The sequence below is a fragment of the Haemaphysalis longicornis genome, unplaced genomic scaffold (genome assembly GCF_048455015.1).
Source record: "Haemaphysalis longicornis isolate Haplotype H1 unplaced genomic scaffold, Haemaphysalis longicornis Haplotype H1 scaffold_18, whole genome shotgun sequence".
Taxonomy (NCBI): Eukaryota; Metazoa; Arthropoda; class Arachnida; order Ixodida; family Ixodidae; genus Haemaphysalis; species Haemaphysalis longicornis.
The window spans coordinates 5,094,177-5,117,032 of record NW_027526282.1 but is presented as its reverse complement, the minus strand read 5'-3'; the positions used below and the strand labels follow the sequence as shown (position 1 = coordinate 5,117,032).

General features: G+C 45.2%; 1 protein-coding gene across 14 annotated transcripts in view; it reads left to right on the top strand.

Moving 5' to 3' along the window:
- The window catches only part of LOC144166588 (uncharacterized), a 152,050-nt gene that overhangs the window by 128,325 nt on the left and 869 nt on the right, over positions 1-22,856 (top strand). For 11 of the 14 annotated variants that reach the window (XM_077696089.1, XM_077696087.1, XM_077696085.1 and 8 more), the window contains 3 exons: positions 1,960-2,007; positions 9,797-9,838; positions 16,633-16,812. In XM_077696089.1, coding sequence (XP_077552215.1) covers positions 1,960-2,007; positions 9,797-9,838; positions 16,633-16,812 — 270 coding nt within the window. The remainder of the gene's footprint in view (positions 1-1,959; positions 2,008-9,796; positions 9,839-16,632; positions 16,813-22,856) is intronic. The other 3 variants (XM_077696090.1, XM_077696088.1, XM_077696086.1) reach the window with 1 other exon arrangement.

Sequence of the window (22,856 nt, the reverse complement as noted above, 5' to 3'; positions counted from 1 at the left end):
CTGAAGAATTTCTTTAAATCTGCGTCTGCATGCACCGGACCCTTGTAAAGCTGCACAACGAATTCAGCTATAATATTGTCACAGAGCTTGGTCTGCTTCCCGAGAAACTTACACGAAGCGTAACCGCATATCCATGTGGCCAATTTCTCCCTATCTGGATATGTGCTCCGGTGGAAAGACACTGGTCGATGACCAATGAAAAGAAGAGAAGGCAGACGAAGTCCGAGTTCCCGCTGGCCAGGCTGCGTGCAGGAAACCTGCCTTTGTGCGATTGATTACGCTGTCTGCTTTGTAAATACACCCCTTCCGACATTGTATCTCTTCGTTGTCACGTGACAATATGTTTACGTGATTTTACGCTAGGAATGTATAGTAATAATTGTCTACTACTTTATAGTAATGCCAAATCCTTATCGCCCCTTGATGTTTAAAACCCGGCGGTGTGAGTATCAGATGGCCCCAAAAATACCTTGCCCTAGCCTAACTGGGGCTGGTTTCCTGAGAGATAATTTTACTGTCTTTGTTATTCTTTTTGCTGGCCATTATCGCAACAAATATTTCGCCAACTATTGAAATGTTTTGATTTCTTTCAAATGGGAATTCGACGACAAAGTTAAGTACTTAAGAATTTAGATAAATAAGACGAAATTATTACCATAATAAATGTATTAGAGCGATTAAGGTGTTCTTGCATGTATTTTTGTTCAATGGGTTTTTTACGGAACAGCGAGTAAGAAGCTTCATCGCCCAAATAGCGAATGGCAAATTTTTAGCATTTTCGATGCTAAGTGGGGCTAGTTTAGTTGCAAAATTTTGTCAGTAAGAATTTCTCATATAGGAACAATTTTGCTCCCTTCAAATTCCGCAAAGACCACTGAGCAATTAATATTTTATAACTCAAACAAAATTGTCATATATTGCTCAGTAAGTGTTCCCTATACATCGAAAACAGCGTTTCCCGAAATGTTTCTTTCGAATTTTATTTTGTTCGACCACCCGAACAAAATGCCCCTTCGACGATGTCTGAAGAATCATCTCCATCAGACGACTTTTCACAACCTTTTGTGGTGCATCCCTAGGCATCATTTGTGGTTTGCAGAAATCAGAAATTTCCAAGCGCAACGATTTTGATCTCTGGCCTAGTGTAAAACAGCGTTCACTAAATAACAATGAAATTTCTAGAATACCGGTTGACGACGCTCTCGCTCGGCGCTCGATTGGCCCTTGCCGTGTCATGGCATTCAAATTTTTATGACTTGGCTGCCACTAGTCAGGAAGTCTGCCACGTAGCTAACAACGCAAGCATAGAATCTTCTCTTGCCGTAGCTCATGGATTTCGATGTTTCAAGAGCTGCCTTAAATCTTGGGAAGACGAGTGTTTCTTGGCCTGTACAGTGGGCACAGGACATTTTTTTCAGTGATAAATTGGAAAAGTAACCTGTGATATTTATCTGAGGTCCCCACAGACAGTTTTAGCCCACCGATACGAATTGGCCTTCGCAGGCGGTTACAATACAGTATAAAATGAATGATTTGCGTGGGAGGAAGCTTATTTTCCAAGCTGCGGTGCTTTCGTGCTCTTAACGAAGTACGCGCCGTTGCAAGGCCACATGAACTGGTTTTTTTCTTTTGCAGCATTCTTATTCTGCCGCAGTAGCTTTTACGCAACCTGCTACACTTTTCTTGAGGTAAACCTCTAATCTTTCGGTTTTGTCTTTCTGTTAATTCATTACTTTTTCACTTCTCGAGAAAAGAGTAAAAATACTAAGAGGATCATGCCTGCTTTTTCCTTCATCGCGTCTGTCCATTTATTGTCATCTTGACTGGAGCTGTAAATTGAAGTTGGCGGGCAACGAAACTGCGGAATGCTACCAAGTCTGCCCCTCTGTCTCATGCAATACGACTAAGGTCAATGTCTTCTTCCTTGAGTATGTTTCTAATCTCTCTGCCCTTTTCAAGCTCCAGGTAATGCAGCCGGTTTTCCTGGGCCAGGTAGACGGCCGCCAGGTGAGTTATTTTTCCATCGTGCCCCCATTTTCGTCCATTGTGCTCTTATGCTTCTGAGTATGTTGAAATGCATATGAAATAGCTTTTATACGCCCTGTGCAGTTTCAGTCCGCTTTTTAATTTTGCCATTCGTAGTACTGGCCATAGCTACTTCTACAGTCTGCGAAGCGCTTGTCTACAGTATTCGAGCGGTCTACTCCATATTTCACGCGCTACATCTGCTGATAGCACCTGACCCACCGCGGTGGCTTAGTGGCTAAGGCGTTTCGCTGCTGAGCACGATGCCGCGGGTTCGATTCCCGGCCGAGGCGGCCGCTTTTCTGATGGAGGCGAAAAGCAAAGAGGCCCGTGTGTACGAGATATCGGCGAACGTTAAAGATTCCCAGGTGGTCTAAATTAATCCGGAGCCCTCTACTACGGCACGCCTCATCGACTGCCTTACGTGGGCGCCTTAAACTCTACAATCAATCAATCTGATAGCGCCTGCTTTGAGACAGGTAGCATGTGAGCATTCGGGGCCCAATCAACACGATTGCCGCCTTTTTTCTTGCTCCGAACTTCCCGTCGTCTTCGGAACCTACATTCGCCCTAAGAAACGTTGTCTGCGGTGCTGGGCGGAGGGCGAAAAACTGAGACAGCCCACGTCAGCGCACGCCGGAAAATTTTTCAGCGCGCAATACCGTTGGTGCGGAGCCAACTATTGCGTAATCGTCCGCCAATCTGATGCTTTTGTATCTCTGCTAGCTTCGACCTCAAACTGCCTAGTGTGTTTCCGCCCAAAGAAAATAGCTCACTGTTTCGGGGATTCTAGAGATGCTTTCTTTTTCGGATATATTGCAAAAAACGCTGAAGAAAAATAAGGATACCACGCCATTTGCAATACGACTTCTGTCGTAAGGGTGCACTGGTCGACCGCCGTATGGCATGTTTATCTTCATTGGTCTATGTAGTCCATGGCGTTTCAATTATGCGTACGCATGCAGAGCTAACGACATCATAACTATGGTCATCACAATCATCAACCTGCTAAGTTTGGCTGCAGGACGAGGGACTATCCCATTGACCCCACCGCTCCTGTCGTGCGCTACTCGAGTACATAGTTTAGCCGCGAAATTTCGTATTTCATACCTGCGTCGTGCTAACAGCCTTCCAGTTAGTCTAGACCCCCATCGTGGTATCCACGCTGTTACCCTAATTTTCCACCGGTTTTTGGTTCGGGTGACTACATGCACAGCCCAAGTCCTTTTATTTTTTATCTTTGCTAATTTTCAATTTTCGGGCCTTCAATAACTAGCATTACTTTTTTTTCCTATTTGTAACGTTTTATTGCAATATGCATCACACTGTGGGTAATACCCTGATTGATGTAGCCATTTTCCTTGAAGGGCTTGTTTCTGTTTTGTTGTATGCAGTAGCTCATACGGATACTTTGTTATTATCTCTTTTTGTTTGCCAGTGCATCTTTGTAAACTGACACTATTCGTATTTTAAGTTTTAGTAAGTAACTAATCATTTTTTTGTCGTTTTCTTTTTCTTTTTTTTGCTTCAGCAAGACATGATTCTCATGTAGCGTTCTCATATTTTTCGAAAGCAATATCGCTTCCTTGTTTAGTTGTTAGCGTGAATATATTTTTCCTTTGCGTATTTTCGTTATCGCAATATACTTGCGATACTGAGGTCTGTTTTGTGTTGAATACTGCAGAAGCTATACAGCATGCATATTGCCGTATGCAGCTTGACGTTTGAATTAAGCTGACGGCTTGTGAAGCTGCTCTATGCAGCTTTTATCGTTAGCCTTGCGATGTACTAAAGATACTATGAAATAAAAGATACCTCACTTCAAATTTCTTTTTCTTTATTTGAACTATGATATCGTCCACTCTAGTTTCTTCTCGGATACAGCGTTTCTTGTCGCTCAGTGTTATTCCTAACATTATTCGTTCCGTGGCCCGTTGAGCCGACTTAAGTTTGCTGTCTAGTTGTTTTGTAAGGCGCAATGTTTCGGCTCCGAATGTCATCACTGGCAGTGTACACCGCTTCTACGTGTGTTTTTTCATGAACATAGGTAGCTTACATTTTATTTTTTTGGGAGTGCTTGCCGAGTGTTCCCCAGCCCATACCTATTCTGCGCCGAATTTTATCTCTCGTGATTGAGGTAACCACTACCCATCTGTCGGTGTGGTTATATTCTATTGCTTCTCGCGTGTCGCTGTGTGCGCTAAAAATGGCATACGTATTCCTATTAGTTTACATTTATTTATATTTATTTTTACCCCATGACAGTGCTTTCACATTGTAGTTCCTCAAGCATTGTTTGCACGTGTTCTACAGTCTCAGTCAGCAGGACTCTGTCGTCTGAAACCTCAAATGGATCAAGTATTCACTGTTTATCCTTAAACGTTTTCCCACTCACGTTTTCTTAATACTTCTCCAGGCATGCTGTGAATTGTTTTGGAAAGATTGTGTCTCTTTGTAGACTCCCTTTCGGATCGTAAATTTCGGGTCCGAAATTTTCGATTGGATTCAGGCGGAATTATCGAAATGCCGTAGGATGGGAGGCATTGTCAATATAGTTTTTCAGGTCGAAAAGGCACGTTCTTGATCAGGCCCCCAGAAAAACGTCCCATTCTTTTCAAGAAGCTGTGCTCAAGGGCGTGCGAAGTCCACGAAACCTTGAATAAAGCAGCGAAGGTATTAGCATATACCAATAAGGCTGTATACGTCTTTGAAGAAGTAGGAATAGGAGAGCTTTGGACTGCCTTGAGCACTTCTGGGTCAGCTTTTACGCCCCGCGCTTCGACACGATGTCCCGGGATGGTAATTTGCTGTAGTTCAAAATGGTACTTTGAGTGGCTCAGCTGGAGGCGAGCTTTAGGGAAAACGGCAAGGGTGACCAATAGACGAGAATGATGAGACGCAATTGTAGGGGAGAAAACGATCACATCGTCAGATAACAAAAGCACGTGGACAACTTAAAGTTATGTAAAAGTGAGTCCACCATGCTCTCATATGTCTCTTACGCACAACAAAAGCAAAAATGGCATGACCATGACCTCAAACTGATGTAAGTCCGTCCGGTGTACTGAAAGCTGTTTTTCTCTGTCCATGTAGTCCGCGGCGGGTTTCCAGTCACCCGACCGAAGGTTTATCGATAAGGAGTACTCGGCTCCGTGGCTACAGTAGAGAGCATCGTCTATTTTGAGCATGGGGTAAACGTCTTAGTAATGTTGTTGAAGTAGCAGTAGTCAACGCAGAATCTACAGGTGTTGCCTTATTTCTTGAACAGGATGACCGGCGATGACCAAGAGCTAGAAGAAGGCTCGATGATAACTTTTTGGAGCATTTTATCCACCTCCTTTTGAATGGCGTGGCGTTAAGCGGTCAAATATGGTACGGCCGTTGATTGAGAGGCTCGCGTCGCCAGTGTTGATTCGGTGTTTAACCAAGGTGGTTTGGCATAAATGGCGGTTGTCGTAGTAGAAAATGCCTCTCAATGAACTCAAAAGGTTTGAAATGTGCTCATTTTTTGCAGGTGTCAGTTCAGGGCTGATTATTGTCACTAGATAATGTTACAGCGCATCGGCACTCTTTTCTCTTATTACTCCCGGCCGCCGCCAATGATCATTGGTCAGTTCGCATCACGTGACATTTGTTTACACAGGGACGGTTTATGGGCGCTCCCTGTTTGTTGTTCATGCGTTTCAGTCGGTCAACTGCGGCAGACGTAACTCTGCAGCTGCGCGCAACTGGCGTTTGTCCGAATGCAAATTGAAGTTAACGTGCCTTGCAGCGTTTCAGCAGCATAAGCATGTCCGAAGATGCCGTTTTTCTGCTGCTTCGGCAATGTTCTTTACAAATGACCTCGTGAAAGTTAGCGGGGAGATCATCTTAACAGATTTCCGATAATTTTAACGAATTCATCACATTTGGTGCAGCCGTGGTGCGTATCAGTCCGGGAATATGGAGGCCTATCGCTCGTTAAGGTGAGAATGCGGCAGTGGTCAAGGGAAAGCAGGGTCGCCAAGAACATTCGTTCGGGAAGAACTTGTGGGGATGAACCAAAATTCAAAAGCAGAATGGTAACGTGATTGTTGGTAACTGTAATTAGGGAATGAGGAAGTGTGACTTGACGTAACAGCAGAACGTTAGTGACCGGAGCAAGGACGTACGAACCATGACATACGACAGACGTAGAAAAAAATCAACGTGTGTGACAGTTTCTGGTGGCAAGCGGGTGAACTTCTGCGAGCGGAGGCTACATTCCACTACAGTGATGTGGCGAGAAAATGGCAGTCTAAGTCGAATTTCACGTCCAGAGCATTCGATGAGCGCAGAAGTTTCAGTCAGGAAGTCGTGAGGGCAGTGGGGGAAGAGGGCAGTGGGGGAAGACATGAAATAACATACGGATTTGATGACTTGCCAAGGCAACACGAGCGGTGCACGTACAAAGAATGGGTGGCGTTCCCCCTTTAGCCACGCGTACTACACATGAAGGGGAAGCAGTGCGGACTTTTTTCAGCCGTCGGCAAAGGGCACAACTAAGTAAAGATTTGCGCACAGGTGTCTACTGACGCCTGAACGCATACACCATCGACGGTTATATCTAGAAAGTTAGGACGAGGCAAAACGGTAAAATGAGGATTTTGGGACCGGGTCGTCAATGCAGCATCATCTCTAAGCGCTGAACAGGCTAGTTTCACGGATTTGGACGTCCAGGTTAGGGCGGAGGAGAGAAACGCCGGGGTTTGGGGACGGCGATAGGCGGCGACGAGGGGACGGTGAGCGACGGGGGTGGTTAATAGCTTGTGCGGCAGGTTGCGGGAGTTCGTGGCACTTTTGAGCTCGGCGTGGAAAAACAAGCCGGTTTGTCGTTGGGCGTAGGCAGTTATAAAAGCCGGAACGGGGTCGTGGTGGCAAGCGGTTTGGACAGCAGCGAGAAATATGAGCGACGCGGCAACACGCGAAGCAAATTGGTTTTACCGCCAGGTGTATGCCATTCATCTGGGTTGCGGTATCCAGGAGGCATGTACTGGGCGCAGAGAGCACTGGTGGGCGGAAGATCGTAGGTGTAAGGGTGACGTACGGACCACGGCAAGCCGAGGCCACAGTTTTAGGTCTGCCGGAGCACTAAAGTCTGGATCAGGGGTATCCTGGTTGTGGTGAAGGTTAGCGGAGCCATTTCGTCCAGCTCCCGGCGTAAAATACGAACCAGAGTTTTGGCCGAAGAAGTGTCGCTCGAAGAAGGTGGTGAGCTCTCGCAAGACTATGTGGCCGGTATGTTTGGGAGCCTCGTAAAATTCTGTGCAATGCGACAACATTTACTTTCTCGAAGCGTTGGGTATCAAGGCTATTGATCAGCTGACTTGGCGTGGAGATCAATAGCCCCGTCGTCCATGAGAAAGCCCTTTTTGAAAATAGCGTCGAAGGAGCAGTTCGGGAGTATGACGACAGCAGCAGGGTACGTGGTGCCGTTTATGGTGACGCGCGGCGTACACTTTCCACCTGGCGTGACGAGATGACCTCGTGCTGTGCGCTGTGCGGACCATCTCAGCGGGTAGCAACTTCTTCTCCTTCATCGCAAGTTAACCACTCATCATTAAGTAGTAAGCTCCCTCGTGTATGAGAGGGACTACACCAAGGCCGTCGATGGATAGCCGCAGGTCGGACGTTGCCATGTTAGAGTTTCGGGTGTGTAGAACTATTGTATATTGGCTTGCGCCAGTTGACGGTCGGTTCGTACTTGTCGCCATTGTCGTTCCCTTGATAAAGGCGGGCTCGTTCATGTCAAGTGTACGTCGCTACCTGTGGCTATTTTAGTGTTCTAGGCTCACGTCAGTGTTAGATAGGGTCGTCGGTCTCAGGGCGTGTCATGAGTCATGGTCTTCGGTGCATCGTTGCGTTGTTGCAAGGTTTCCAGTTTTTGACCGTAGGGCAAATTCACCTCCAGATGTTGATTCTTTCAATTTTCCGACGTCGTTTCAGGGATCTCCCACGCGCGAAGTGAAGTCGGTGTTGCTGTGACGGCTTGGCGATCGCTATGGGTGGGGTGACGGTGAACGGTGGAAGGGCGCTGAGCCCCTGCGGGTGTTGGAAAGGTATTCGTCGGTCTCAGTAGGGGGCTGGCCGGGAAGGGGACGTGGGGTGTCAGCGGAGAACCCTTGCCAACCAAGCCTCTTGTAGGGACAGCGACGCTAGATGTGGCCGGCTTCCCCGCAGTGGTAGCACAACGGTCGACGATTGGGAGTCCGTAACACATCGGTCTTCCTCGAGATAGGGTCAGCACAGTCGTTGGTCGGACAAGAGGCGAGGGGCGGTAAAACGGAGCCTCTGGGCGACGAGGTACAGGCGGGGGAGGCAGACGTACAACAGCCACGTAAGTCATGATTTGCGGATCGCAGCGTTCTTCCGGGGTGGAATGCATCAGTGCTTTCTGCATTTCTTCTCGGATCACGTCAGTAGGGCAAGAGACTGTTGCAGGGGCGTTGGGAAAATTTTCCGCAGTTTTTCTCTTGCTACTGCGTGGATGGTCTCGCGTGGGGCATCTGCTGGAATCCGCATCCTGTCGACGTACTTAGCATTCGCCGTGCCAACAAGCGGCAGTTACACTTTTCAGCTTACATTTCGAGGTCCTTCTTAATCGTGTTAGCCTCAGAGAGGAACTCGGTGACGGTTTTAGGCTGATTGTGGACTTCCCAAGCAAACAGTTCTTTCACCGGCGCATTTTGAAGCGTAAGTTATTTTCTTCCACCAGTTCAGTGTCTGCATGCCAGAAGATCCTCTTTATCTCTTTGATGAACCCAAACTTTCGTTAGGGTGTTGTGTTCGGGTCTTCAGCAATCCTTTTAAATTTCCCTTTTAAAGTTCTGCCAGGACCCCAGGAACTCTCATGGTTTTCGAACCAAATCCGTGCCGAATCTTCACAATAGAAGATAACGTGGCTCATTGTCTTCTCAACATACCAGCGATAAAACAGCCTGACCTCTTCGACTTTCTCCAGCCAGCCTTCGGGATCTTCCGAAGGTGAACCATAAAATGTTGGCGGCTACTTAGGCGACTGACAAAATGCCCACGTCTTTCATGGTGGTGGCAACGACGTCTGCTTTCTCCACTCTGTCCGGAAGCAGTACAAACTCAGGTAGCAGTCCTTGCTGTCGGTGGACTGAAGGAGGTGTACTTGCTTGGCGGCTTGCAGGGGGTTTAAGGAGCATCTACCCAGCACCTTCACCCGGTGTCACGTAGCCAAGCACAACGCAGCTTACTTTAAGCAACAAAGTTTATTGGAACTAACTTGTGTTTCCCTAAAATCTCAGAATGCACAGGCGGCATAGCAGCAGTCAGTAAAGTGACGTGCACAAACGAGTTTCGGCATATCGAATGCAGCGGTGTTTGCTTCGCTATCATCTATGCTTCAGCGTTAACCCTTCGAGAACTGTCGAATGAGATTTAGAAAATTTGCGATCTAAGACGATTATTTCGTTCCAGTGACGACGGGCAATACACTCTTCCTATCAAATCAGAAAGCCTGAGCAGCATACAAAAATGGAAGCGCGCTCGTCGCTACTAACTTAGATAAGATAGCTCGGTATGGCGATACGCAAGCAACAAAACACGCAAACAAACGGGAGGTTATAGTTACCAGCAATATATAAATCTGCTCAAAGCAGATTGGAAGGCGCGCGGAAACGTAAAGGGAACAAAGTCCTTGACTCCTTCGTTACATGCAATACAATAAATTTCCAAGTTCTTCCTCAAATAGCCCTAAAATTTTTCTGTCTGCATAAATTTCCAGGTCAACCAGGCTTTCGCCCTCAACGACCAACTCGTCATCCCGGTGAGTTTCTTTTGACTTCAGATACTAACTGTGAAAAAAATAACTGCACAAGTGCGCGCAGTGCAGATCATGCGAAATTAAACAAGGCCCATGTAGCAAGTAATATTTGCAAAAGTAGATTCTTTGATACGAAATAGATTATCTAAGGGGCGATAAAAACTCTGAGCTGTAAACCGTGAGCATGTGTAAATTTGCGGAAGGCTGATTGTAACAATGTCAATGATGACAATGTCCTTGATTAGCACGTTTCACTTGCTTTTTCACTACACAAAAAATGAACATTTGTAATTTTGACAACAGAAACGTCGGTGACACTTACGATTCGCGTTCAGTGCAGGCTAATGCATATTGGGTCAGCACAAGAGGAGTAGGCGCAAAAGAAGAAACACATTGAAATTCGGAAGTATCAACGACAACTTAAATGGGCATAAACTTTGGTAGGGAGTGGCATAGTGCAAAATGAATCAGGCAGACTAATTTAGAACAGATTCATTGTAAGTACTCAAGTTGACTGGAGTCGAGGGGTTGTATGCGCGAATGCGTGTTTGCCGTGTCCAAACTACACTCTGCTGCTACAAAGGATTTAATAAGTGCTACGTTTCTGGGCAGTTTATTTTGGCACAGGGCACAGACGAGGGGGTATGAGTGGATGATAACAAAAGTAGATAAAATGAACAATAAAATGTTCGATCTTCGGATGAGCCCTAGGATGCAACGATGAAGGCGCCCATGTATCCATGTTGTGTATTTGGACGTGTCGTCTACACGCAGGCCCGTCGCCGAAAGATGTTGCATCGTAGTAAAGAAGTTCTACTTTTTTTATTTCCTGAACAATTTAAATATGCATTTAGTCAGAATTGTAACATTTTTTACATTATTATATAAAACGGAAGTGCTTAAAATTTACTCATACTAGGCAACAACGTTGACACAGTAGTTAACATTCACCATATGATTTTCAATTACAAGAAATATTCAAGTGCCTAAGACAGAGTCTTTCAGCCACTTGCCTAAGCTTCAGCAACTGCACATATTTCAATATTGTTACTGAAGATGATGATATAAAAGCTCGTCAATAAACTGGGCCTATTCTACTTCTACCGGAAAATGCCTAATTAGTTTGAAAAGGTGTTCGTGCCGTGCAAAAACGAATGCTTTGTACACGTAAATAAATATTGCGTCGTTTTCACGGAATTGGCTTACATAGCCATGTGCATCAGCCTATATATCGAAGAACTGTGTCCGGCAAAACATCTACTCAATAAACCCTTGCCGACTTCTGAAGAAAAAGTAGTCTTTAAGATAGCCCGCAATGCAAACGCAAAGTGGATTTGTAGCGAGTTTAAAACAAATCACTCTGCCCAAAGCTGGAGGCGATGCATACTTTGGTGATCGCTAACAGTTTTTGGCTTTCGTTTCTTATTCGTGGGATTTTTTCCTACCCTTGTTTCGGCATCGCTCTATTCAGGCCGATTTAGCCTCACAGTGACTATGCTGTACATAAACAAAATATTTGTGCAGTTAGAGTACGTACTAAAAAGGGGGCATATGTAGGAAAGCACTATCCTAACTAGAAGCGTTCGTAGACGGTTTCATATGATCCACTACTCTAGAGCGCGGAAAAAAACGATTAGGGACTTATCAAATAATATAGAAGGACGTACCCGAGATTACCAGGGCTTTTTAGAGATGGAGAGTGGATACGTTTGGAAAAAAACAGACCGAAGGTACCGCCTAAACATAGACATTGCCGTTGAAAAGAGGAACCATAACTTCACGCAAAAAGTCCAAGCCATTGACGCTTTTCAACGAAACGATAATTATTGCCTTGGGCACCGCCAGTTTCACTCGCGCAGGTGAAGTGGAGCTAACGTCTGCAATTCCGTGAATAAGAAGAATTACGTCCCTCCATTTTCTGATAGCGAGCGCCTAGCTCCTCCATACATCCTTCAACACAACCCGTGATGAAGGAAGTTCCACTTCGAAGCTCGTGGCAATTACATAATATAAGAAAAGGGACAACAGCAAATCGTCTCCTATATATATATATATATATATATACCCAGGCAGCACAGGACTGTTCCGCCTAAAACAGGCCGGTGTACTTTTGCCGGTGATTTTCTGTCCGGCCGTTTTCCGGCAGCCATGTTCGGCTGTGGGCCTTTTGGCCGTATACGGCCGTACTCCCATGGCTGTCCAACGGCCAGTGTCCGTCGGCCAGTCGACCGGCTTACGGTCATACGGCCAGATTCCAGCCGTAGGGCTCCGGCCATTCCAAAGCCACCCGTGTACGGCCGAAGTACGGCCGCCGGAGGACAGCCGAGATGCGGTCGTCGGACTCCAGCCGGACTGAAGCTACCGGAAATACGGCTGTGCTACGGGCATTGGAGGTCAGCCACAGTACGTTAACTGTACTGAGGCCGGTCACTGCATGTCGCGCAAGCGGATGACTCATTCGCGCAGTGCAGAAGCAGCACAAACTCAGCATTTTGGGTCCAATGCAGCCACATCAAAGTCAGCTCGCGCGCAACCACCAGCCGTCAAGCTTTCAGCGCAGCGTTGCTTAATTACCAGCCTCAGTTGACAGTAAAATTCATTTATTAAACAGTGCCCACAAGTTGTCATTCCTTTATTGCTGTGCGTCTTTTACTGCCGAACGCAGAAAATATTCAGTTCTTTGTAGAGCTTGAATAGATGTATTGTCCAGGTCCTGATATCCTCTGTGGGGCGGCTTACCTGTAATAAACGGGGAAAGAGGAGGGGGGGGGGGGGGCGGCGGAGGGCGCATACTTTAGAGGGTTGAATTTCAGACAGATAAATTGCGCCGCTTTTAGCCCATTTCTTTTAGGGCAATATTCCGGAACACTTTCATGCTATGACTACATAAACTATTTTGAAAACAGTTGCTTGACCAATTTTGATGTATATAAAACCGGCATGAATGCCTTTATGAAGCGTTTTAGTTCTCAGAGAGAGAGAGAGAGAAAGCTCTTTATTAGAGGAAAGCAGAGAGGTCTGTCAGCATGTTGACGCCGACATGCTACTCTGCGGGGTACGGGAGGAGGGAAAAAAAGTTGCAATAGGAAGAAAGGGGGAAGAGAGAGAAGATAGGAGAAAATTAAAGAAGTGAAAAAAAAAAAAAGGAGGAAGCGTGTGCGTTGGGGTCCGTCAGTGCGACACGTGAAAAGTCTATGGGCGGTTGTACAGTGCAAGAATGGTCTGGTCCTATATCAGCTCAGCGACGCCGATGTCATTGAGATATTCAAATAATGCGGTTAGCACTTTACGCTGAGAGGAGGGGGATGGCCATGGTCCCAGAAGTGCTTTTAAAGTCAAGGAACTGTGGTTGAGGCACTCGATCTTCTGTGCGAGGTTGTTTCTTGCTTGATAGTATGTAGGACACTCCAGTAAAATGTGCTCGACGGTTTCTGGTGAACCGCAGTTGTCACAATAGGAGTTCTCAACAAAACACTCAGGAGCATTTAATATAACTTCTTCACAAAAAAGTATCTCCAGTTTTTGCCCATTTTTCTTGCAAAGACATTTTCTACTCGATCAACTTTTCTGATGATCTTGCGCAGGGCTGATCCTAAGAAGGAGCGAACAGGTACTTTCATTTTCAATCTATTTTATGTTGTTTTCATGAGTGTACGACAACACCACTTAATACTCCAAAAGAACTTAAATTTCTTCTAATGTCATACTACGTTCAAAAAATTCTAGACGCGTTGCGAATGAAGCCCTGCTTCAGGTGGCTGCTGTTGTATCCCTCTGTGTTCACGCAAGGAAAGGCGTAAAATTAGAGTTGCATAATTTGTTTCAAACCAATAACATAGAAATGGTAGCATGCATACAGGAAACCTTGCATACTGCGACGAATAGGACAATATATATTTTATTTTGTCAAGGTTGAATGCGTAGGGTTCTCAACCCGTCGGAGGCAAACTTGCGCCTCTGGAAGTTTATTTATTTATTTATTTATTTATTTATTTATTTATTTATTTATTTATTTATTTATTTATTTATTTATTTTTATTCAATTATTTATTCATTGTTTTATTTATTTATTTCTTTATTTGATGCCTGCTTGCCTTTGCATGCATTACAGAAGGGAGACACATAACACTAAGCATTTAATATGAGACAAAATAACAAAATAATTCTACAAAGCGCGCTAAAAATCGTCAATATAAACAGTTAATGCAATCATACGTGGAAGATAATTACACTGCAGTATTGATGTAAAATAAAATGAATCGCGCAAGGCGTCACCTTTAAAGGAAAGTTAACAATTTGCTTTAAGCTAGCGGTCCCACTTTGCGATATGTACAATGGCGCTTGGACATACTTCTCCCCTTCTACTCCAGTTTTCGAATGATAGATATTACGAAAAAAGTTCAACCGGTGGCTTCGTCTGTGATCTTTCACGTCCTGCCATTTCAGTTTACTTTCACTTTCTCTCATGCTAAGTTGAGCGTGCCAGTTACCTAATACGAATCGCACTGACATATTCTGTATGTTTTCGAGCGTATCAACCAGCTCTTTGGTGTAGGGATCCACGAAAACACATGCGTACTCCAAGATTGAGCGCACATGAGTGAAATACGGTTGGTCTTTTCAGTTAGATGGAGGTTCACCAAAATTTTGTCTCAGAAAGCCAAAAACATATGCAGCCGTAACTTTTATGGTGTGAACCTGCCTATTTAACCTCTAACCACTCCCTAAATAAACTCCTAGGTATTTATATTCCTCGGCCGTTGTCACAGTAGCATAATTTACGGTACACGTATTAAATTGGAATGAAGGTTTTATTCTAAAGGTGCCGTTAACACACTGTTTAACATCCAAAAACTTTTCCCAATCAGCACACCAGGATGTTATTAAATTCGAATAAAGCTGCAGGTATACGGAATCACGTTCATTCGCTATAGTCCGGTAAACTACACTGTACTTTTGAACAAAGCTATAGGGTCAATAGTAATAACAATGCGAAAACCGATTCATTCAGTTCATAGGATGAAATGTACTACGCAGAAGGTGATATGGAACTCCATCATTTGCTTTTTTGCAGTCCAAGAATATACAGTCAACCACTTTAAGCTTATCTATTGCAAGAGCCAAATCGTGCGTGAACTCAACAATCTGCGTTGAGCAAGAAAATCCTGACAAAATCCGTGTTTACTAGGATGCTGGCGATTATGTTTAACCAAATGAGTCATATCCCAGGAGTAGCTAAGCTCACCTTCAAACATCGGAACTAAATTAACAGCTAGGCTTCGTCAGTGACAAGGCTGTGTTGTTATCGCAAATTTAAAATAATTTTTGTTTCTAAATATGCAGTCCTAAAATCCCATGAAGTAACATAGTGCAGGGCATGAAGCTGATCCTACCAATGCACGAGCGAGTCTCTTCTACGTTTATCACCAACGTAATTGTAAGCAGAATAACTTGCGCTTTTGCTCGCGCTTGCCTTTCTTTGGTGGGGAGTCCTCGACATGGTGGCGGTTTAGCTCCTGCGTGGCGGCCGCTTGCTCGACGCCCTTGAAGGCCAGTTATTTTGGTGAACCATCTCCATCTCGTATAGGACATCTCATCTCTGCCGGTCGATGTCTCCAATGCTCTCCATTTCTTTAGGGGGAGAATAGCCTCGAGCTAATGCGTCGACGAAGCCGGCGGCAGAGGCGTGGTAGCGGCGATGACTGGCGAGGCTTAGCTCACCCGTCGGTTTAGCACAGTCTTCTTGTGGCAATGAATGACATTTCGATGTCCTAAAAGGTTCCCTGCTTATGTCCAGTGAGTCCTTGCACCTTGCCCGTTCACCGAGAACACTCATTACTGTTTGACAAACGATTATCGTTCATTTAAAACGTAGAAACACGGAGCGGATGAAAAACGCGTCCCTGTCGTTCGGCTCCCTAACGGCTTTTTCTCCCCCCCAGGAAAAAAACCAGTCGGTCTCCTTCCAAACACGTCTGTGCATGAGTTCTCGGCGCTCAGGCGCGTGCCGTTGTTCGGCTGTATGCCGTTTGCCAAAAAAATGACGTATAACTAGATGCCTTACGTAGGCCGGTCTCCTCTTGAACAACGGTTGCCAAATATTCTGTGGCCATTCGCTTGCCGTAATTCGGCCGAGGACAGCTAACCGAATGAAAAACGTATATTCTGGGGCCGTACGTCGGCCGGTATCCTTCATAACACTGGTTGCCCGAGGAAAACGAATATTCTACCGCCGGACGCGCGGTTCACCGTTGAAACAACGAATGCACGGCAGCCGCGCTCCGGCCGGTCTCCTTTCGATCACCAACTGGCGCAAGAATACGCATATTCTGTGGCCGGTCGCTTGCCGTGCTTCGGCCGATTACCGCTTCATGAAGAAAAAACGGATGCCCTAAGGCCGTACTTCGGCCGTTCTCGTTCTCAACATCGGCAGCCGTAAGAGAACTGAATATCTGGCAGCCGGTTAGCTGCCGTTGTGCGTCCGGACACGGGCGGACGGAAAAATACCGAAGCGCTGGTTGCCGAATGTTGGCCGTTCAACGCATGATCAGTGGCTGCCAGAACCTGGATGCTGGCCGGACATGCCAGAAAGCGGCCATAGACGGGCCGGTTTTGGGGCACACTTTCTGTGCCGCCTGGGTATATATATATATATATATATATATATATATATATATATATATATATATATATATATATATATATATATAATATATACATATGTGTGTGTACAATTGCGAATGCTTTCGAAAAAGACGTTCACTGGAGTTTACCTAAACCAAGTATTTGTTTTCCAGGCCGTTTCCACCAACCAAAGTTTTGTCGGTTCCGTGCTGTGCATGGACCTTGCAGAGCATTTATGAGCAGGTGGCATTATAACCACGAAACACGTCAGTGTGAGAAATTCGTATACGGTGGCTGCCTAGGCAACAAAAACAACTTTGTCTCATGCCAGATGTGCCTAAAAGTATGCACAGGTAAGTAGAACAAGAATTTTCTGTGCTTACGCCAGAATTAAAAGGGCGTTTGACCGTCTGCATTGCTAACGTGAACACATGTAAGAAGCATGACAACAAAAATTTCGAAACAGGAAGCCAGAAAGAAAGCATGCCCTCAGACAGGACGGTATTCTAAGCGTCTGCAATGAGGTCACGTTTTTTTTTTATTTTTCCATTCAGGTCATAGGTATCGGCCCTGTGTACATATATGGGCACTCTGCCTAAGCAGGTGACCCTTCAGATTGGTGTAGCGAAGTGTAGTCCCGCGTCACACTTGGTTAATTCGACGCTGGCCACGCATTGATTATATGGGCATGTCCTTTGGCCACCCCTGTCTTGTTCCTTTTAGCGGTTTTTAGCGGCTGCTTCAGTGAATCCCCAATGTGCTAATCCCGATTAATCTTTCTTTCGCCTTCTTGGTATTAAACAGACAATGAAGCTTGTTAATGGAATCCCGCATGTATACCCCCGTATGGGAAAAATTTCTGGGCCGGGTAGGATTAAGATGAACAACTTTATGCTGTCCAAAACTGCGAAATGGAGGGCAGGGGTAGGAGATCCCAGAAACGCCGGTCCTGCTCAGACGTCGGCCCGTAGCCATTGAGCAGCGCTGGCGTCCGAGGCTAGCTGGACAAGAGCTTTATTCTCGGCATCCGAGCTCACCAGAAATGTCTTCCACTGTTGTAATGTTGTTATCCCGCCAGGTGGTCTAAGCGTTGAGTGATTTGAAGAACGTTTCTTTATATTACAAGTAAGCTATTCATGATTTTCGCGCCATTTTCATGTGTCTTTACAGCTATCGCGGTATATGTTACTCCAGGCTATAAGTACCAGCAACAGTTTCCTCCACCAAGTAGATTGGTGCTTATTGAATGTGTATTGCAAGGAGGAAAGCGTAGGTGACTTTGTCATGATTCTCACTCTGGGAGCAGTGAGCCCGTATTCATTCCCGGAGGTTGAAGACTGGCAACAGATGTATTTTATCTCAGGTTCGTGCGACCCCTGTACGAACATAGGTGTATACTTCAAAGACACTGGTAATGCTAAAAGCATTATATAGCCAAAATGTAAATAATGTTTTAACCCCTTCCATAGTGATTATAAGTGAAACAAATGCTCTTTAGAATACCCTAGGACATGATTCGCGACTTAAAAAAAAGAGGTTTAACAACAGAGGTAAGTAGAAAAAGAATAAAAATAAGACTACGAAGCGAACAGTTGCGCAAATACCATGCCAAGAGCAAAATTTTAGGTTGCCTAATGGTTTGTTAAATTCACCGAATGCCGATCGCAGCATAAGCCGATCCTTGAATCTGTGTTAAATAGTACTCGCGATTTAGTGGTGCGAGGGTAGTTCGCAATAGGAGGAAGAAATAGTAAGCCACTGCGCGTGCAATTCTATCGAGATGCTTTTAAAACGATCCCGCCGTTGAGGCTCCGTGGCCTCGAGGTAGAGTTCTGGTTACTTGCACTGGTGGCCTTTGTTCAAACCTCAGTGGAGCTACGTAAGTGCACACCACTTTAGGGTCCCGCCTTGTCGCGTAGTTCGTTCGCTGTAATGCTGTTTAGCCACCGCCGCAATGAGGCCGCGTAGCGACGTAACGGGCCGAACCAAAGCCCCACGGCATAGGGACGCAATGAACCCAAACAGAGGTTTCGAAAGCCGTGCGGTGTGAATAGGCATAACCCTTGGAAACACCCAAACCACTGGCGCTTCTCATACATCTCCCCGTTGGTTAGAGCAAAGAAAACTGCAAGCATATTTGAGGCAACATCTGTGTAAATAACTGGTAGCACCCATCCATGTCAATTTAGTTAGGAACGCCTGTTGGATTGTATTTTACGATAGTAAGCAAAAAAAGTGGCCGCCTTAACTACGAGTTCTAAACTGCGCAGTAAGCCTCCGGCACGTACGAGATGAAAACAAGCACAAAAAAAAATAGAACTCCTGTTCGCGCTGTTCCATGCAGGGGGAGCGCGAACACTGCGAAGGGGGGAAATTCGAATTGCATGGGACAAACCTCCGTTCAATTCATGAAGGCGAACAGCGTGATAGGTGGTAACAGTGAGTAGATAACGGCGCCACAGCCCATTATGGCAAATCACTGCTCTGCACTTCTGGCAGCTTTCAGTTGATTGGAATGGCTTTAATTATGTTTTTGCGAAATTTATTTGTACACAGAATTCTTTTTTTTCTGGCAGGAGAACTCAATTCTTTTTGTTGTTTTTGTTACAAATAGTGATTTGGTATGTTTTAGATCGCTTAGGGCTCGGGGCGCAGCCTATGACCACGTTAAATTACCCTTCTGTATCGCGAGAAGACATAAGTCACGTGATTCACTGTGCAGCGAAGCGTTCGGAAATACGCGTTCGGGATGGAGCGTCAGGAACGGTTGACACCACTGACTCTGTTCACCATAAAGTGAGGAATGCACCATACTCTTTACAGCGATCGGTGTCTTTTGATGATTGCAGGCAGGCACATTTTTTCAGTATGTTTCTCGCGCTATATGTACGTTTCCCAGTTGACATCTTCGGTATCAGAAGGCTTGCGCAACCAATACTAGATATGAAAAACAACTGCTGTAGCCAATTCAGTAGTTTCGGCCTCAAACCCAGACACCTCGACTGAGTAGGAGAGAGTCATACCCACGCCACTGAGAGTCTGCAGTGAAAGTCATGCATCATCTGCGTTTTTTATTCGAAATTTCCGGCCTGTTTTAAGGCTCATGACGCGAGAAAATGCACTGGGGGAAAAAGTTGTGCAGACAATGCAAGCAACACAATACATGCATGCCTAGACACATGCCCCTGTACACGTGATGCATATAAACACATTGTTCTGCCATGGACAGCAACGCTGATACCTTTATCTCATGCCTGAAATGGCCGCTGCCAAAGTTCATCTCGAACCCGCGCAAACAAGGTACATGTTTACGGAATTTGTCTTCTTTTAAAACGATGATTTCCAGCAGTGCCTCATGAAATATTGTTTCAGGCGAATCATCATAATTGCATTGCCGTACAGCAGCAGAGATCGCTGCGGACCGTATCACTTTGCTGTGGTTGTCCATTGGTTTTTAAAGCGGAGCTACAGTGTTCTCATTGATTGTGCCTGCAACATAAAAACGCCCTTCAGGAAAGCCAACTTTCCCTGACGATGGACCGACTGGCAGAGAGTTCATGACAGCTGTAAAGGGCATCTGTGTGATATAGGCACAATAGCGGGAAAAATACATGGTTAGGGGTTGTGTGTCTGTGGACCGGAAGTAGCGCTAGGGTGGAAAATGAGGAAATGGTAAACTGTTTGAGAAGAGCTATAAACGAGTTCAGAGATTCGGGTGAAATAATCTTAGTTGGAAATATGAATGCCCTCATAGAAGGTTTGGTTGGATACACCGACCATAACGGTTCTCTAGTGATAGATCTATGTCAGGAAAACCGGATAGTAAAAGTAAACACGGAAAACCAGTGTCAGGGACGAATAACGTGAAAAATCGGTAACAGACAGCCCAACATTGACTATAGTCTAGTCTTCGAGACAGTATATGAAAGGATGCGGGAAACGAGGACAGATGAAAATGGAACAGACAGCTTATAACACGACCACAAGCGGCTTACTTTGCACTTTGGAGGCGCAACCCAGACTAATTTAGAAATAGGTACGACCGGAGGAACTAATTTTAACAATGAGCAGTTAAAGATCATCGCTGATAGGATCGAAGATGAAATCAATAAACACCCAGACAGAAATTGGAATTACGACGAAATGGTTCCGCTCATAAAGGCAAAGATGAATGAAGCAAAGCAACGGTTGAGAGCAATGGATCAACGTGGGTGGGTAGCTAAGGTTTTTAGGTACCTACACTTGAAAAGCATGGACACGCAATGGTTCAGGAAGACTACAAGGCTAATGATGAAATACAGAAAGTACAGTGGAGAATCCAAAACAGTCAAGGTAACCAAGAAGGCAAGGCAGATAACAACGAATGACTGGAGAGACAAAATGGAAGCTAAAATGTTGGTACAGATGTACGGGAATGAGACATTGGACATCAGAGATAAAAATCTCAACGATACTTCCCAGGGCAGTGCGTTGCTTTTTGAGGCTAGAGCAGGTTGCTTGCGAACTATGAGCCTTGTGGAGAAATATTCACAAAATGATGGTGTATCCGTGGTCTGCGGAAAAGAAACAGAAACTACGCGGCACATAGTGTAAGATTACGAGGGTATCCATCCAAATCTGCATGAGGGAAATATTCGGCTTCCAGAAGCCTTGTGATTTAAGGGTAGCACAAAGAAAGCTAACTTCAAGGCTGTCGAGGCGACGAAAAGAAGATTAGAATGCTGGTGGACGAAAAGCAGATAGGGTAATATTGCCTAGTACAGTTACCACCTGCAACAGGAAAAAAAAGGTGCTTTGTGCCTAATAAGTTTTTGTGCCTGCCCTAAACAGCGCTCGTATTAAACCAAGAGTGGAAAACATAGGTATATTAGTCCTTTTTGGTAAGATGACACGTCATCACCCCGCTACAAAAGGGAAACCAATAGCAATCATCATGAGAAAGCCGAGAAGCTAATGGAATAAGGAAATGAGGCTATTGACCAGCGAAAAAAGGCGTCAACAGAACATACAGAGGAAAAAGAACTGGTATAAAACATGAGGTAGTGAAGGAAAAACGGGATATCTCCCGGGGAAAAAAATTGGAAGCGCACAAAATTGTTCAAGCAAAGATCAAGCAGGAAAGCGAACTATGGATATGAGAACCAGGAAAGAAGGACAAAAGTGCAGCCAAGAAGTTTTGGAACTATGTCAAATTACTAAGCTGAAAAGACGATGTCCATCAAAAATTCTTGATTTAGTAGGGGGAAAACATTTATGAGAACAAGCGTTGCCGCATATTCATCGAGTGATTAGTGAGAAGTTTAGAGCAATAGAGGTAGGGAAGCCTGCACTGATAGCATCAGCGCCACAGAAGACTGCGGAAAGGAAAACACGTTTGTGCAAACTTGATTGGAAAAAATAAGAGCAAAGGTTTCCCCCCAGACAGCAGTGGGCCCGGACGAAATACCAATGCAACTGATAAACCTGCTTGGACCTAAAAGTAAGGCATCGTTTTATGAGGACAATAGATACGGTGATACAAACCAAACAAATACCGGAGGTCTGGCTAGAATGTAGGATGAATTTGGTATATAAAACACAGGCAACAAAGCCAGTATTGATTCATACAGACCACTCACAGTATCGTCAGTGGTGTATAGATTCGTAATGCTGGCGATAAAATCAGAAATTCAAGCATCGATGGAGGAATATGACATCCTTGGGGAACTGCAGAATGGATTGATACATAACAGGAGATCGTATAATAATTTGTTCATGATAACGCAATCCATTGAAATTGCGAAAGCCCAGAATAGACCCTTATGAATTACGTCCTTGGACAATAAATGAGCATATGACAACGTAAACAGAGAACTGCTGTGGAGAAGGCTGAAACTCCAGGGATTAGATGACATGTTAATACAGTTCCTTATAGCAATATATGAAGACAATACAGTTCACCTTAAATGGGAAGGACAGAAATGCGCCGAGCAGGTCAACACCCATCGGGGACAAAAACAGGGATGCCATTTGAGCGCAATACTGTTTATTCTTTACATGGAAGAGTTAGAAAAGAAACCGGAAGAAAGTCAAGTTGGGTTCAACCTAACGCAAAAGTATGGCAAAAGTGTGAGGTGGAGGGCGCAATGACGATGCCGCTCGAGACATGCTGGGCTGCGGCGATGCGCTGCGACAAAACGCTAGAGTAGCGCGCGCTGCCGTGCGTTCGCTGATGGCGCCACTACTTACTGAGACGCAGCAGCTATGCACCGTCATTGAGAAGGCTGAAGTTCGGCCTGCGCTGAAATTTCACATTAGGGACTATTTTAATCGCCAGGAAATGTTTTATGGCGCAAGAGATTTTAACCTTACTACACCTGCTCTTCCCACAGGGATAAGTTTGTGGCCAATGACCCTG